Source organism: Rhinolophus ferrumequinum, chromosome 6, assembly GCF_004115265.2.
Source record: "Rhinolophus ferrumequinum isolate MPI-CBG mRhiFer1 chromosome 6, mRhiFer1_v1.p, whole genome shotgun sequence".
Lineage (NCBI taxonomy): Eukaryota > Metazoa > Chordata > Mammalia > Chiroptera > Rhinolophidae > Rhinolophus > Rhinolophus ferrumequinum.
Window position 1 is genome coordinate 72,284,597 of NC_046289.1, and position 16,802 is coordinate 72,301,398.

General features: G+C 38.8%; 1 protein-coding gene across 3 annotated transcripts; it reads left to right on the forward strand.

Annotated features, from left to right (window-relative positions):
- Positions 1-95: 95 nt before the first annotated feature.
- TOX4 (TOX high mobility group box family member 4) lies at positions 96-16,671 on the forward strand. 3 transcript variants are annotated; one of them, XM_033107181.1, is made up of 9 exons: positions 108-204; positions 414-482; positions 8,953-9,195; positions 10,089-10,349; positions 10,697-10,927; positions 12,296-12,376; positions 12,774-13,517; positions 14,832-14,995; positions 15,774-16,213. In XM_033107181.1, exons 1-9 carry the CDS (start codon positions 199-201, stop codon positions 15,832-15,834), a joined length of 1,860 nt encoding a protein of 619 aa, XP_032963072.1. In that variant the 5' UTR covers positions 108-198; the 3' UTR covers positions 15,835-16,213. The 3 variants fall into 3 exon arrangements, with proteins under 3 accessions (XP_032963073.1, XP_032963072.1, XP_032963074.1); XM_033107182.1 differs by lacking the exon at positions 414-482 and having other exon boundaries at positions 96-204; positions 15,774-16,671; XM_033107183.1 differs by lacking the exons at positions 108-204; positions 414-482 and adding an exon at positions 801-818 and having other exon boundaries at positions 15,774-16,671.
- Positions 16,672-16,802: the final 131 nt, after the last annotated feature.

Consider the following 16,802-nt stretch of genomic DNA (forward strand, 5'->3'; position numbering starts at 1 on the left):
CCCACCAAGCTCCAGGGGGCGATAGCTAGCCTTTCCGTCCTTTCGGCCTTCCCGGGTCTGACTCGTAACAGCCCTACCGCGCCCCTTCCAATCAGCGAAGAGCGACGCATGTCCTTGCGGAAGTGACGGCAGTTCCGAGTCTTGTGGGGGCGGTGGGAGCGATGAGGGGACTGAGACGGTGATAGCCGTTGTGTGAAAATGGAGGTAGGAACCTGAGCGCTAAGAAGGCTGACAAGAGAGTGCGACCGACCGGGTTGAAGCAGAGGCGGGAAGCTGGGCGGAGAGGCGGCTGACAGGACGGGAGAGAGCGGGATTTGGGGAGTGTTGTCAGAATGTCGGGGTCAGAATCCGTCGCTACAAGCTAACTCCCTGCTCCCCCTAACTTATCCCCGCGGCTTTCTTTTGGTTTCCAGTTTCCCGGAGGAAATGACAATTACCTGACGATCACAGGGCCCTCGCACCCCTTCCTGTCAGGGGCCGAGGTGAGCACGAGGTGCCGATGCTGGGGGCGGGGGGGAGGGCGAGAGGCAGTGGTGGGGTAGGGCGGTGGGGAGGAGAGGGCGCCAGGGACCGGGGGATGGGAACCAGGGGCCGCGATTGGTGTTTAGAGAAAAGTGGCAGCTGCTTCTAGAGCCTATGAGGACTAAGGGGTAGACCCAGGAAGCTGCTGTCATCAGAAAAGCAGGACGTTGGAAAGCGCTAGCGTATTTCAGAGTGATTCTGGATTTGAAGACTGAATGGAATTGTCTTTCTCTTTACGTTGGGGAGAAATAACTACGACAATCTTGGGGGATTGAAGGAGGAGGAGAATATTTTAGGTAAAGAAATTGGGATGAGAGGAGTTTACCCAGCAGGGGTTAACTGTGAGCATTGTTCATTCTTGAACCAAACTTTGTTAGGGGTCTTTGTTTCATATTAATTTTCTACTCAGTGATAAAAAAAAAGTTAATAGTTATGTTAACGTACATGGTGTTAGCTTGTTTTGCTAGTGAAGGATGAAAGGAAATACGTAGTTGCCAGAAAACATGAAGGAAGTAGAACATGTGTTTCTGTTTGCCAGTGACTCATTGTGGGGAGGTTAGGTCACCTTTGTATGTCAGTTTCCCCAGCTGTCAAATAGCTGTAATAATAGTTTCTTACGATGTTGTGAGGTAGAAGTGATGATTATGGTGAGGTCCTTTCAGTATTTGTAGAAAAGTTTTGTTGAAATAATTGTCATAATATAGATATGTGTCATTTACTTAGGCAAGGCAAAGAGAAAGATGGAATAGACAAGAATAAATTTCCTGTTCTTTGAGAAACTCTGAAATCTTGAGCTTTCTACTGTCTTTTGAGGACTTTAATTTTTTTTTCCCCAAAAGTGGTGTGACCCATTTGCATCAGTTTTTTTTTTTTTTCGTACCAAGAATTCTCAATTGCTGTTGAATGGGCTTATCCTGTAATAAATCCTAACGTTTTCATGAATGAGAATTAAATCGACATGGGGCAATTGCTAGTTTTTAACTTCTTTATTGCTATTATTATTATTTAACTAAGCAGAGGAAAGTGTGAATCAAATGAGCAGCAAATTTAGAAACGATATAAAACTAAAATCTGTCTGATGCTTTGTAGTCTCATTGCCAGTTTCTTCTGAGTGATAGCTCCATGATTTAATTTCATTATTAGGAGTATTGTAAATCTCACATTGGCCATATCCACATGAAAAGTCCATCATTGCCAATTTCTTCTAAATCAGGTATCCAGAATTTAAATTCTTTATTTAGAGTGTTTGTAAATTTCACCTTGGCCTCATCAAGAAATTTTCCAGGTTTGAGTCTATCCTTTGTTTTTGCTTTTGTGACTTTGAGCAATTTTAAAAAACAAAACTATTTTGCCAAGCTCATAACTAAATTTCAGTGGCTTCTTTTAGCCTAGGACTCTGTCATTGTTAACAGTTCTCCTCATTACAATTTCTTCACCTTCCCTTCCCGGTTTTTGGTGTTTTTTTTTTAACCTTTATTTTAATTGGTTTGTGGGTTTTGTTGTATCTGGTCTTACTGTAAGCCGCATAGAACTAGGTAAAGGTAATATTTTAAAATTTTTCTTTTAGAAGAAGAGTGATTTTTAGAGTTTTCTTGCAAGAAAAAGATGTCCACAAAAGTATTGACCTTAAAAAAATTGAAAAATGGGATTTCTTTTAAATTAGTAGTTTCTTTTCATTGAAAGATATCATTAAGAAATTAAAAAGGCACTCCACAGACTGCAAGAAGATAGTTTAATACATGTATCTAACTTATATTTAGAATATATCAAACACTTCTGCACAATAAAAGAAAGAATCCAATTTAAAAATGGGCACAAGAAATTTTTTTTTGGTTAATGTTAGGGATTTATTTATTGAATACTTTCGAAGTGCTGAATTCTTTGCAATGTCATGATGGGAGGCAGTGCACAGTGATGGAAAGACCTCTGTTCAAATCCTATCTCTGTTATTAACTTTTTTTTTTGCCACCACTAGAGTTTTTCTTTTTTTAGTTAGAGCTACATATAATATTATATGTTTCAGGTGTACAACATAGTGATTACACATTTATATAACTTATGAAGTGATCACCCTGATAAGTCTTAGTAAGGACAAAAGATTTGAACACGTACTTCATAAAAGAGGTTATCCAGATTGCCATTAGGCATATGAGAAAGTGTCATCACTCACTAGGGAAATAAAATAATGAGATACCATTGCACAGCCACCAGAATGGTTAAAATTAAAAATACTGACAATCCCACGAGTTGAAAAGGATGTTGGATAAGTCTTAATCATTGCTGGTGAGAGTATAAATTGATTTCAACCACTTTTGAAAACTGGCAGTATCTACTAAAGATAAACATATCTAGGGGTGGTTGGTTAGCTCAGTTGGTTAGAGCGTGGTACTAATAACACCAAGGTTACCGGTTTGACCCCCGCATGGGCCATTGTGAGCTGCGCCCTCCTTATAAAAAAGAAAATGATAAACATATCTACCCTGTGACCCAGTAATTCCACTCCTTGACATATATATATACACACACACACACACACACACACACACACACACATATAAATATAATGAATGTATATATTCACCAAAAATATGTGTATTCACAGCAACTTTATTCATAGTAGCCAAGCACTGGAAACAACCCAGATATCTAGGAATACTACACAGCAATAAAAAAGAATGAACTACTAATAAATGCAACTTGGGTGATCTCAAAAATATATTGTTGAATAACAGAAGCCAGACATAAAAGTAGACACTATCTGAGTTCATTTTTTAGTGAAGATGAGGAATATGAAAACACTAGAGGGCGGCCGGATGGCTCAGTTGGTTAGAGCTCGAGCGGGATGGTGGGCTGCGCCCCCTGCAATTAAGATTGAAAACAGCGACTGGACTTGGAGCTGAGCTGCGCCCTCCACAACTAGATTGAAGGACAACAACTTGAGTTGGAGCTCATGGGCCCTGGAAAAAAACACTGTTCCCCAATAAAAAAAATTAAAAAATTAAAAATATATATATACAACACTAAACAAACAAGTATTAGCGAGTATGTAGAGAAAAGCATTCTCTACATACATTAGAGAATTATTATTGGTGGGATTGAAAATTGGTGCAGCCACTACGCAAAATACTATGGAGTTTCCTCAAAAAAATTAAAAATAGAACTACCTTATGACCCAGCATTTCCCTCCTGGGTATTTATCCAGGAAATCCAAAACACTAATTTGAAATGATATATGCACCCCTATGTTTACTGCACACTACTCACAATAGCCAAGATGTGGAAACAACCTAAATGTCCATCAATAGATGAGTGGATAGAGAAATTGTGGTATATTTATACAATGGAATCTTACTCTGTCATAAAAAGAATGAAATCTTACCATTTGCAACAACATGGTTGGACCTAGAGAGTATTATGCTAAGTGAAATAAGTCACAGAGAAAGACAAATACCATATGATCTCACTTATAAGTGGAATCTAAAGAACAATAAACAACCAACTAAAACAGAAATAGACTCAGAGATAGAATAAACTGATGGTTGCTAGATAGGAGCGGGGTGGGGGGTCGGTGAGAAAGGTGAAAGGATAGGAAGTACAAATTGGTAGATACAAAATAGTCATGGGATGTGAAATACAGTATGGGGAATATAGTCAGTAGTAGTATAAAAACTAGAGTGTCGAATGGGTACTAGACTTATTAGGGGGATCACTTCATAAATTATATCAACGTCTAACCACTACGCTGTACACCTGAATCTAATATAAAATAATATTGAATGTCAACTATAATTTTAAAAAATATATAGTTACGCTATGTAAAGTACAGCATAGGAAATATAGTCAATGGTACTGTAACAGCTATGTACGATGTCAGAGGGGTAGTAGACTTAGAGGGGATTATCATTTTGTGAGGGGTGTAAATGTCTAATCACTACAAGTATGTTGTTTTGTACACCTGAAACTAATAATTTTTTAAAAGACCTTTAAAAAAAGAATATACAATGCTAAACTATGGTGATAGAAATTAAAATAGTGGTATCTGTTCCAGAAGGGAAGGAGTATTGACCAGGAAGGAGTAGGAGAAAAGTCTTTTAGAGTGATGGAAATGTCCTGTACCTTAGATCTAGGTTGTAATTAACTGGATGTTTATATATGTTAAAAATTCATTGAGCTATACACTTAAAATTTGTATACATAAGTTATACCTCAATAAAATAAGAAATAATAATTTTCAAAGTGTAGGTGTCCAGAGAGGCAGGCTTAGCATTTGTTACAGCATTGCTTGAAATAGGGAAGCTGGATAATTTGAAGGGAGTTTAATCTTTCTGTTTCATTCATCTTGACTTTTATATAATGATACTGTGCTTTGAGCACTTTGGGGAAATAATACTCCTATCCTTAAATAGAAAAAGTATTTATAACATTAGAAGCAAGTAATGATTTCAGGCTGAATTATTAAAAATTTCACTACTATGTCTTTAAGAGCACTTATTATTATTATTTTATTGGGGAACAGTGTGTTTCTCCAGGGCCCATCAGTTTCAAGTTGTCATCTGTCAATCTAGTTGTGGAGGGCACAGCTCACTGGCCCATGTGGGAATCGAACCAGCAACGCTGTTGTTCAGAGCTCGGGCTCTAACCAACTGAGCCATCCGGCTGCCCCAAGAGCAATTATTTTAATAACCCACAATACCAGCGTACTGTTGAATAAATAGGTGTTGGATTAGAACAAATTTTAAAATGAATAATCTACACAAGAAACTATTTAAAGAAATATTGGAATGTGTGTTTTGATATGGGGCAATGTGAAATAGGAGGGAAATAGAATTTTTTATTTTTTTTATTTTATTTATTTTTTTTAGATTTTATTGGGGAAGGGGAACAGGACTTTATTGGGGAACAGTGTGTACTTCCAGGACTTTTTTCCAAGTCAAGTTGTTGTCCTTTCAACCTTAGTTGTGGAGGGTGCCTTTCAGCTTCAAGTTATTGTCCTTTTAGTCTTAGTTGTGGAGGGCACAGCTCAACCCCAGGTCCAGTTGCCGTTGCTAGTTGCAGAGGGCACAGCCCACCATCCCTTGCGGGAGTCGAACCGGCAACCTTGTGGTTGAGAGGATGTGCTCCAACCAACAACTGAGACATCCGGGAGGCAGCTCAGCTCAAGGTGCCATGTTCAATCTTAGTTGCAGGGGGCGCTGCCCACCATCCCTTGTGGGAATCGAGGAATTGAACTGGCAACCTTGTGGTTGAGAGCCCACTGGCCCATGTGGGAATCGAACTGGCAGCCTTCGGAGTTAGGAGCATGGAGCTCTAACCGCCTGAGCCACCGGGCCGGCCCGATTTTTTTATTTTTTGGTTCTCTCAATATGTAAGCACCTTTGTTTATAAACTGTAATTTCCGAATTGCTTCCTCCCCCGAAAAGGCCCAGGAATTTAGCAGAGAAGGAAAAAGCTGAGTGAGAAGGTAGCTACATCATGTTTCTGTGTTCTTCTGTGTCCACATCATTTCTTTTTACTTTAATATTTGCTACAGTTTTGTTTTATATTTGACAGTCTAGGATATGATCTAGTAGTAGATGTGCTAAAATAAAATAACTTCCGATAATCCTACAGATCATTTGTGATTTTAAACGAGATTTAGAATCAGTGTCTGTTTATTCTAGCATGTGCTTTGCCCTTCTGTATTCTTAACTCTTTCACTGCGTTGATTTCGTTTTTTTTTCCAAAATGTGTCAAAAAGCCACAAAAAATAGAAAGTTGATATTTTGACTATTTTATGCATTTGATAACATTTTGAGCTGCTTTGTACATAAATGACATGATTTTTATTTTATTTTAAACCTTTGTTATATGGTAATAAATTTACCATTATATTGAATTTTAGCAAAAAATACTCAAAACATATTAAGTGGTATCAATTAGATTTAAGTATAGGTAAATTAGAATCTAATGACATTGATGATATAAAAAAATTTACTTCAAAATGTTACATAGTATGGCATACAAAACATCTTTGTTGTTGATAGTGCAAGCCACAGGAAAACAGATCCGAATGTCGCAGCAAATTAATCATTGTCATTATTTTACTCTTCTTTAAGGAAGAAACAAACAAATAACCCAAATATCCGCCCCCAAAAATACCATTAAAGCCATGGATACTGAATAACAAAGCTGTTTCCAGGGGGTGGTGCACAGAAAGAATGCCTTGTTGATTCCATACAATGGAATCTCTGCATGTCTCGTTTTCTCAGTTTAGTCAATGAGGGCACTGCAGATGGTTTGTGAGGGGTAGTCCTTTGTAGAACACTGGTCTTTTGTTTTGGATATGAATTTTTATTCTTTTTCAGATCTAATTAACAAATAGTATCATTTTCACATCTCAGCAGAGTTGCTTTTTCATTTGTTGTGATAAGCAGAAAAGGATAGGCACATTTTGCTTTGCCCAATCATCCTGTATCTTTTAAAAGAATTGAAAACCACTATTATATAACTATTAATCTGTTACAATAAACGTTTTCCCTGATCCTTTTTTCTGTCCTTGTAGCATTTTTGTTTGTTTGCAAGAGAATTTGGTTAAAAAAAATTGTTGTACCCCCTTCCTGAAAAATGCTCACCTGAATCTAAATTGAAATTTCAGAATCATGGATCTGAAGTTAAGAACTTCCACACAATAGTAAAAATGATGAATTGTGTGCTGAGTAAAGTTCAGCTCATGGGGAGAGTTTTAGTTTTTCCCATCAAGAACTGTCTGCTCCTATGTTCCTTATGCTACTGTCATGTTAGAGCCCAGACAACGACCAAATTTTTACCATGCTAAGTAAAATAGAAGGATCCTTCTCTAGAGGAGAAAAATGTAGAAATGAAGCCATATTGTGTGTGTGTGTGTGTGTGTGTGTGTATCCTTTTGTATTCTAGGAAACTTATTTCTGTTTGCAAATGTGATTCAGAGATTGGGCATTTCACAGATGTACTTTATGCCCCCTTACTTTCTATTAACTGGAAATATTCTTTTTAGCAATATCTTCATTAAAATAAAAATATTAGTGAGACCCTTCCTGGGTCTAGAAAGACCTCAAGGAACTCTTAGGACATATTATTTAATCATGAAAAAAGAATGTGGGTGCCTATTGAATTTGATCGAATCAGTTGATGTTTACTATGCCATGTGACAGATTGATAGAATTGAAAGTTTCTGAAATTTCAAGTACCTATAATTGGTTGGGACAGTGGCAAGTTAATAAAAATTAGGATATTAATATTATCATTAATAACAATGGTTAATAACCGTTATTAAACTTATATATATCAGGCAATGTAATAAGCATTTGTGTACTATATCCCATCAATCCTCATAAGAAAAATATAAGATTACCATTACAATTCCCATTTTATAGGTGAGGAAAGCTCATTCAAGGTCATATTGTAAATGGCAGAGCTGGGACTTGAACCCACATCTCTGACACCAATATCTCTTGCTGTTATTTATAATGCTCTGTTGCTTCAGATGCCATTGTAGTTTTTTTAGCGTCAAAAAGGAACCATAGCATTTTATGTCAGGCATTGATTGGTCTGTTAGCTCTGTGAATGGTGGCCCCATTCAGAAAAAGAATGGATATATTATTATTGTAGTTGGATTGAGAGGAAGTGGTTGAGTCTTTAGCCAGCTGGAGTAATCTTTTTCTTCCTCACTTGCAGAAGGGCTTGGTCAGAGCAAGACTAGAAATTTGCTCAGGAACTGTTAGAAAACCAGTTTGACTTTTGGCTGTACCTATTATGAAGGTTTTTCTCTTCACTATTATCCTTATCTTGTCATTGTTGGGTTTTCCGAAAATCCTGTACAAATGGAAATCTTATTTGTTGTTAACATCATAATTTCTAAAATGGAAAAGAGGTAGGAAATAAGTGCATACATTTTAGAGGGGAATAAGGTTCTGATGACATTTTTTTAGGATCTGTTTCAAAGGAACTTAAAACAACAAAGTATAATTGTCTGGTTGACAATGAATTGCTGTGGTTTAACAGCTCAGATGTAGTAGTCATGAAATAACTGCTATCAGAATCTTTAGAAAGATTTTAAGCATCATAGCTAAACAGGTTATAAAATCTGGATTCTTACTAATGGTGCTGAAAGAATCGTTCATTAGAACAACAGGCATAATAGTTTAAGACAACCAAGATGATAAAGGTCGAAAAAGGATACAAGAATTAAAAACTGATAGTGTTCGCATCCTTGTATGTGCCATATGACCAAGGGTATGAAGAAGAGAGTCTTGTTTGTAAAATTAAATAGGTCCTAAGAAATTGATAACAAAAATAGGATCCAAGCTGGAAAGAGGTACACTGAGAATCTCCAGTACCTAGCCATGTTGTTCATTTAGCAGTATGCACGTCCTCCTTTTTCCTCTAATTCTTTTTCCTTTTTCCCCTCTATAGACATTCCATACACCAAGCTTGGGTGATGAAGAATTTGAAATCCCGCCTATCTCCTTGGATTCTGATCCTTCCCTGGCTGTCTCAGATGTGGTTGGCCACTTTGATGATCTGGCAGACCCTTCGTCCTCTCAGGATGGCAGTTTTTCAGCCCAGTATGGGGTCCAGACATTGGACATGCCTGTGGGCATGACCCATGGCTTGATGGAGCAGGGCGGGGGACTCCTGAGTGGGGGCTTGACCATGGTAAGGGGCAAAACATTTTCAGGCTTACCCAAGCTTATTGGAATGGTGTTAGGGGGACAAAAATGACTCTTTCTTCCTTCCCTGCGCCATGTGGGTATTACTTGTTCCTCATTCTTGTGGCCAGAGGCTCATCAACAAAGATTTAATTTCTTCTTCTGAATGAAATTTATCATCTGAATCAATTGTACTTTAAAAATGGTTTAAAATTATAAAATGTCTAATGTTAACTCTGAAACGAAAAGTGATTTATTGTGATTTTTGGAAAAAGGAAAAGGTTTTTTTTCCGCCTTCTAATATGGCCTTCACATCCATATTCAAATATGAGTGTGAGAGCTGGCACATTGAGAGATTTATTCAGAAACGTTCTCAACCAAACGTATTGACTATGAAATAGTGTGAGTTATACGGATCAGTGTATTGGGCTTCCAGCACATCTCATCAGTAGCACATCTGCATACATTATATTTGATACCAAACATCCCTACCATTAGCCTTATTTACTGTTTGCCTGTGTATTGTAACTTTAAAAGCCATTGTTTTAGGAGGGTAGAAGGAGGAAGGTTTCCGTCACCCTGTGTATCATCACTACCTCCAGATTACTGAATAATTTATTTGCTCTTTAAATGAACTTGTCCAAAATTAAGACTTCCATGGTTATTTTTAGTTATTTTGGAATAGGCCTTTGAGTACAAGAAATGACTTTACTAATTTTTATACTTTATTTAAAAGCTTAATTATGTTTTATACGTAGACAAATTATTTGATGTTTAGAGTTTAAACGGTGATACAGTGTGGGTGAGCGGGGGATTTATAAACTGTCCTGAAGTCAGGGTGGGGGGGAAGAGTGGTGTTTTTTCTATTTAGTGTTTAATTAGTCCTTCTGCTTCTCTCAGGACTTGGACCATTCCATAGGAACTCAGTATAGCGCCAACCCACCTGTTACAATTGATGTACCGATGACAGACATGACATCTGGTTTGATGGGGCACGGCCAGTTGACCACCATTGATCAGTCAGAACTGAGTTCTCAACTTGGTTTGAGCTTAGGGGGTGGCACCATCCTGCCACCTGCCCAGTCACCTGAGGATCGTCTTTCAACCACCCCTTCACCTACTAGTTCACTTCATGAGGATGGTGTTGAGGATTTCCGGAGGGTGAGGCATTCCCTGCCCAAAATCAAATTTGCCATGATATTCTGGGATAAAATTCTTGGCGTACAAAGCTACTCTATCTTCACTCCTGCCCTATCATCTCCTCTGCTCTTTTTTGGGTATGGGGTGCTGCCTCTCAATTTAGTTTATAATGCTCCTCCCAGTCTCCATCTTACTGGTTTTCACATAGTTTACTAATGTCTTAATCCTATTGCCTCTATTTTTAGCACTTCTAAAAATTCCATCCATGTGGCTAGATCATTTCCCCCAAATAAAAGTCCTTTTCTTACAGTTCTCTAGATACGATACTTCCCCTCTTCCTTCTTGTAATTCTTTTTTCTTCCCTGCAGCAACTTCCCAGCCAGAAGACAGTTGTGGTAGAAGCAGGGAAAAAGCAGAAGACCCCAAAGAAGAGAAAAAAGAAAGATCCTAATGAGCCTCAGAAACCAGTTTCAGCATATGCTTTATTCTTCCGTGATACACAGGCTGCCATCAAGGGACAGAATCCCAATGCCACTTTTGGGGAAGTTTCAAAAATTGTGGCCTCCATGTGGGATAGTCTTGGAGAGGAGCAAAAACAGGTGAGCAAATAATGAGGAACTAGTAGATAGTCAATGTTCTAAAAGTTTTTAAGGGAATAAAAACTAAGTTTTCTTTTAACTTTCTTACGTCTTATTTAATACCTGCTCTTTGTTAATGGCATTCATGGATTATCCTTTGTCTTAGAAGCTACAGCCATACAGAGTCCAGAATACCCATATAAAAATTATTAATCATTGATTATTGTGAAAACACTGAATCTAACTTTTCTAAGCTTTGTTTTTTCCACTGTAAAATTAGGCTATTCCTTGGTAGGTTGCGTGCTGTGGCTAACTCTAAAGTCTACTATCAAGTTTGGATTTAGAATTTAGTTTAGGATTTTCTCATTGGCCTACTTTAAACTTGAAAACCACTGTTAATCTCGCTGAATTTAATCTGGATTTCAAAGAAATGAAAAGATACAATTGAAATTGAAGATGGCTATAATTATTACTGTAGACTCTCAGGTTTTATGTCAAAGTGAGTCTACTACTTAATATTTGAAAGAAAAAGATATATTATAGATAACGTGTATCAAATTTCTATTGCTACTTAACAGAGCACCATAAATTTAATGGCTTAAAACAGTGGCAATGTATTATTACTTCTCATGATTCTGTAAATTGGCTGGGTGGTCTTCCTGGTGTTCTTGCCTGGGCTCATTCCTGTGATTGTAGTCAAATGATAAGCTGGTATGGCGGGCCAAGGTGACCTTGTTCCCATGTCTTGCAGTTGGTGCTACCTATTGGCTGAGATGCCTTGGTTCTCCTTCACATGGCCTCTCATCTTCCAAATAGACTAGACTGGCTTCTTTACAGTATGGCAGACATATAGCAATGTTCCAACAGAACAAAAGATGTCCCATTGTCTCTCTGTGTCACTTCACATTTTAATGGTCAAAATAATTCATAGAGTTAACTCAGATTCAAAGGAAGGGGAAATAGGTTTCAGCTTTTCAATGGAAGAGGCATGAAAGATGGGAAAAATCTTGCAGCTACCATTGCAAAGAATTTAACACATTCCTTAAGGGAGAGTACACTGGTTATACACAACCCCAGGCTAAGCAGACTACTCATATAGTTTTGGTAGGATTTGGGTCAGGATTTGTTTTGGTAATAGAAGTGGGCACAGGCTGGTGCTAGCTTTGGAAGAGGAGTTATTCCACCACGACTCCTGTTGATTGGCTGGCTTTCAGATGGCATGGTCACTGGAAAGTCTGCCATGGAGACTGTCTTGATTACTAGCTTTCAGAAGTACATTTACTAAAAGAAGTTGTCAATATTTAGATTGAGATGAATTGCCATTCATTGATGAATATAATCATCAGTCTTTTCTAGGAATATGGGCTTTTTAAACTGTCTTTCCTGCAGGTGTATAAGAGGAAAACTGAGGCTGCCAAGAAAGAGTATCTGAAAGCTCTGGCTGCATATAAAGACAATCAAGAGTGTCAGGTAAGAGGGTTAGGGTGGGTGGATATTTATTTAAACCAATAAAAAAAAGTTTTTGAACTGTTTATTAGCAGTTATAAGAATACTACCAAAAACCTGTGGAACCTATTCACACTGTGTAGTAAAAGCTTAAAAGTATGTAACATGGTTTACCATTGTTTCCATCATAAATCTTGCCAAACAGTCTTTCTGAGTTTATCCCATTGTTTACTTTAGCCAGGGTAACACCTACAGGGTAACACCTGCTCTTTTCCTTTCTTTTTTCTTTTTTTTTTTAAATCTGTGATGTATCTAAAAAAAACAAAAAAATCGGTGATGTAAATTTTGGGAGGTGACTAGAGTAACTGTGTCCCGGGGGAGACAGTCAATTTCCCAATGACATTCTGTTGTTGTTCTTTAGGCCACTGTGGAAACAGTGGAGTTGGATCCAGTGCCGCCATCACAGACTCCTTCTCCACCTCCTGTGGCTACCGTTGACCCAGCGTCTCCAGCACCAGCTTCAACAGAGCCCCCTGCCCTGTCCCCTTCCATTGTTGTTAACTCTACTCTTTCATCCTATGTGGCAAACCAGGCATCTTCTGGGGCTGGGGGTCAGCCTAATATCACCAAGTTGATTATCACCAAACAGATGTTGCCCTCATCTATCACCATGTCTCAAGGAGGGATGGTTACCGTTATCCCAGCCACAGTGGTGACCTCCCGGGGGATCCAATTAGGCCAAACCAGCACAGCTACTATCCAGCCCAGTCAACAAGCCCAGATTGTCACTCGGTCAGTGTTGCAGGCAGCAGCAGCAGCTGCTGCTTCTATGCAACTGCCTCCACCCCGGCTACAACCCCCTCCATTGCAACAGATGCCTCAGCCCCCCACTCAGCAGCAAGTGACCATTCTGCAGCAGCCTCCCCCACTCCAGGCCATGCAACAGCCTCCCCCTCAGAAAGCTCGAATCAATTTACAGCAACAGCCACCTCCTCTGCAGATCAAGATTGTACCTGGACCCACTCTGAAAATGCAGACTACCTTAGTCCCACCAGCTGTGGAAAGTAGTCCTGAGCGGCCCATGAACAACAGCCCTGAGGCCCATACAGTGGAGGAAACCTCTCCTGAGACAATCTGTGAGATGATCACAGACGTCGTTCCTGAGGTGAGCCTGTTTTCAAGTCTTTAGACCAGTGGAAATGTATAAGAGCATTTTTGGTTGATCCAATAAAAGGGGAGTTGCTTCTCGACTGTGACTGTCCCATCCATGATACTATGTAGTGTTCTTGGTGAGAAGCATTAAAAGGGCCTCCTGTCCTAGACTGCTCCTTAACTAAGCAGAGTACTGTAGTTCGACTAGAGGTACAACCTAGGCCCAGAGTTATTTTTTGGTGGTATCTACCCAAGGATCCTAAGCTTTGGATGCAAGTCCTTCCATTTCTCCTATATCTGGACTGCTGGGCTTGATGTTTTTAAAATTGGGGGATGGACAGGGGATATAGCTAGGAAAATTCAATTGGTTCATATCAGTGAATCCAAAGTGATATAAACAGATGCCAATTACCCTAATTTTAACTTGTACATAACCAGTAGTCATTTTAAAATATGGGTTTGTTGAGACTAGTATCACAATTGAAGCAATAATTTTAAAGAAAAGTAAATAATACCCAGGAAAAAGTAAATAATACGTCAGGAAGAAACTGAATCTCCAAGTTGTTTTTTCCTTTTGCTAACGGCACATTTTGTCTTCTCTTAGCCCTATGATCTTAGTTGAGGTGACCCAACCTCTACTCACATTCTTTTGATATTTAAAGAGGAATATCATTCAAATGTAGAATAAAGTCAGTGATGAGTAAGATTAAAGAGCGCAGTGACCCACCACGCACATGTAAAACTACTACCGTGTTTCCCCGAAAATAAGACCTAGCCGGACCATCAACTCTAATGCATCTTTTGGAGCAAAAATTAATACAAGACCTTATATCATATTATATCATTATTATATATTATAATGACCCAGTCTTATATTAAAATAACACCAGGTCTTATGTTAATTTTTGCTCCAAAAGATGCATTAGAGCTGATGGTCTGGCTAGGTCTTATTTTCTGGGAAACATGGTAGTCGGCCCTCCACTTTCACAGATTCCCAGCTGTGGATTGAAAATTCAGTTCACCTTTGAACTGCACAGGTAAATGCATACGTATGAGTGGACCAGCGTAGTTCCAACCTGACTTGTTAAACGGTCAACTGTAGGAGCTTATGGCCAGCATTCCCCCGATGGGAAGAATCTTGTTAGTCTGCTTGGCAAAGTTCTAAAGCCAGATGTAGAGGTGGAGACCAAGAATTCACCCTGTGGAATGTTTCTGCCATATGTGAGGGATTTTAACACCTGTTTCTCCATTGCGTCCCAGACTTGACTAGTAGCTGACTAGTAGGTAGCAAACCTAATACATCTTTGGTGCTCTCTTCCTCTCCTAGGTTGAGTCTCCTTCTCAAATGGATGTTGAATTGGTCAGCGGGTCTCCTATGACACTCTCACCGCAGCCACGATGTGTGAGGTCTGGCTGTGAGAACCCTCCGGTTGTGAGTAAGGACTGGGACAGTGAGTACTGCAGCAACGAGTGTGTGGTGAAGCACTGCAGGTGAGTTCCTTTCTCTCCGCATCATGTAAGTATTGCTAAATTCAGTGTTGGGAAACGTGATAACCCTGAGCATATCAGTGTTACCTGATCTTAGGTAGAGTAGGTTGCTATATAGATGTCTGATTATAGAGGCTATTATAGAAACATTCTCCAGCCTAAAAAGAGCTTACATTTGTCACATAGACAAAGATGACAAAATGAGCAGTTCACACTTTTCAGGTACATTACCTTTATGTATGCTCTTTAAATGTATGATGATGCATTAAGCAGTTAGTGACTAGGAAGATAGCTTATCTCCTTAGTGCAAATCAGACCATTTAGGGAATTAGAATTTGAGGAGAAATGGGTAAGTGGTAAGTAGCATGGTAAGGTGCAAAGTATGGCAGGAGTGGGAAGAGTGGGGGAGAGGTCCTGAAGATTTTGCCCATCTCCTCAAGTTTTCCTGAGATTTACCTACATCCATGAAACGAAGCATTGGTATTTCCTATCCCAAATCCTCTTCAGTAAACTAGGATTGCCTATACTTCTGACTTTTAGGCCCATTGCCCTAATATTCCTACTGGGTGATACCATCTGACCTTGATGCTACAAGAAATTAACTGGGAACTTCTTTAAGATAGTTTTAAAAAATACAGAATTGTATACCTGAAATTTATGTAACTTTACTAACAACTGTCACCCCAATAAACTTTAATTTTAAAAAAATGAAAGAAAAAAAAGTTAAAAAAGAATCTATCTAAGCTGCAATTCTAAGTTTGTGTGTCTTTTTCTCTCTTAGGGATGTCTTCTTGGCCTGGGTAGCCTCTAGAAATTCAAACACAGTGGTGTTTGTAAAATAGTCCTTCCTGTTCTCCAAGCCAGTGAAGATTTATCTGCTAGGAACACGTACAAGAGCCTGTTTTCAAAACTCAGTCTGGGTTTCTGGTAGTGCCTGATCTCAAGCCATGATGGTTCTTCATGCTTCTCCCCTTATTTCAACAAGGGGCCAGGCTATGGAGCAGGGCCATTGAGTTTGCTGTAGTCTGGAATTGCTTTTTACTTTCAAGTACAAGCAGAAATGCCAGTAATAATAGCAGAGGAAAGGGTGAAGGGAATATGGACAAGCAGAACATCGGGGTGGTGGTGGTGGGGTTGTTTAAAGAAACTTGTTGGTATAATTGTCATAGGACTTCTCTAAAAGATTATTAAAATTACGGAAGAGTACACAGCAGCTTTGAACCTGTCATTGTGTGCATCCATTTTAAAGGGGATAGAAGGCTGAATTAAAAGTTACATACACTCTTATACAGAGACCTGTTATCATCATATCTATGGTTTTCAACACAGTAGGCACACCGGGCTGTCGGGACAATAACGTCACCCAGTTTTTTAATTCCTCTTTACAAATAGCATTTCTGGAGTCAGTGTCCCTCCTTACCTAAGTTATCACAGTTTATCAGTGTAACAAGCAGAACGCTTCATCCTTAAATTAATAAGGGGTTAATAAGGGGTTTCACCAAACTGTACAGAAGTTGTGTTCACTTGTGTTTGATGAAATAACTTTTAAAAGATAGACCAGAGGTGTTTTCACTTACATAATACATGTAGGCTAATTCTCTGCACATATGGCACTTACTTAAATCGACTGTGCTTATTTCATTTTTCTTGGAAACGAACGAGTAAGAGACTAGCAAAGCCACAGTTGTAACAGAATAAACAAGCGTTTAGAGCATGATAGCTCTAGTGATAACCTTAACTCAGATCTTACCGTGAGAAATGCTGTCCCGGGAACCCCCTTCTTGATTACCATGTTCATATATTAGTTGCT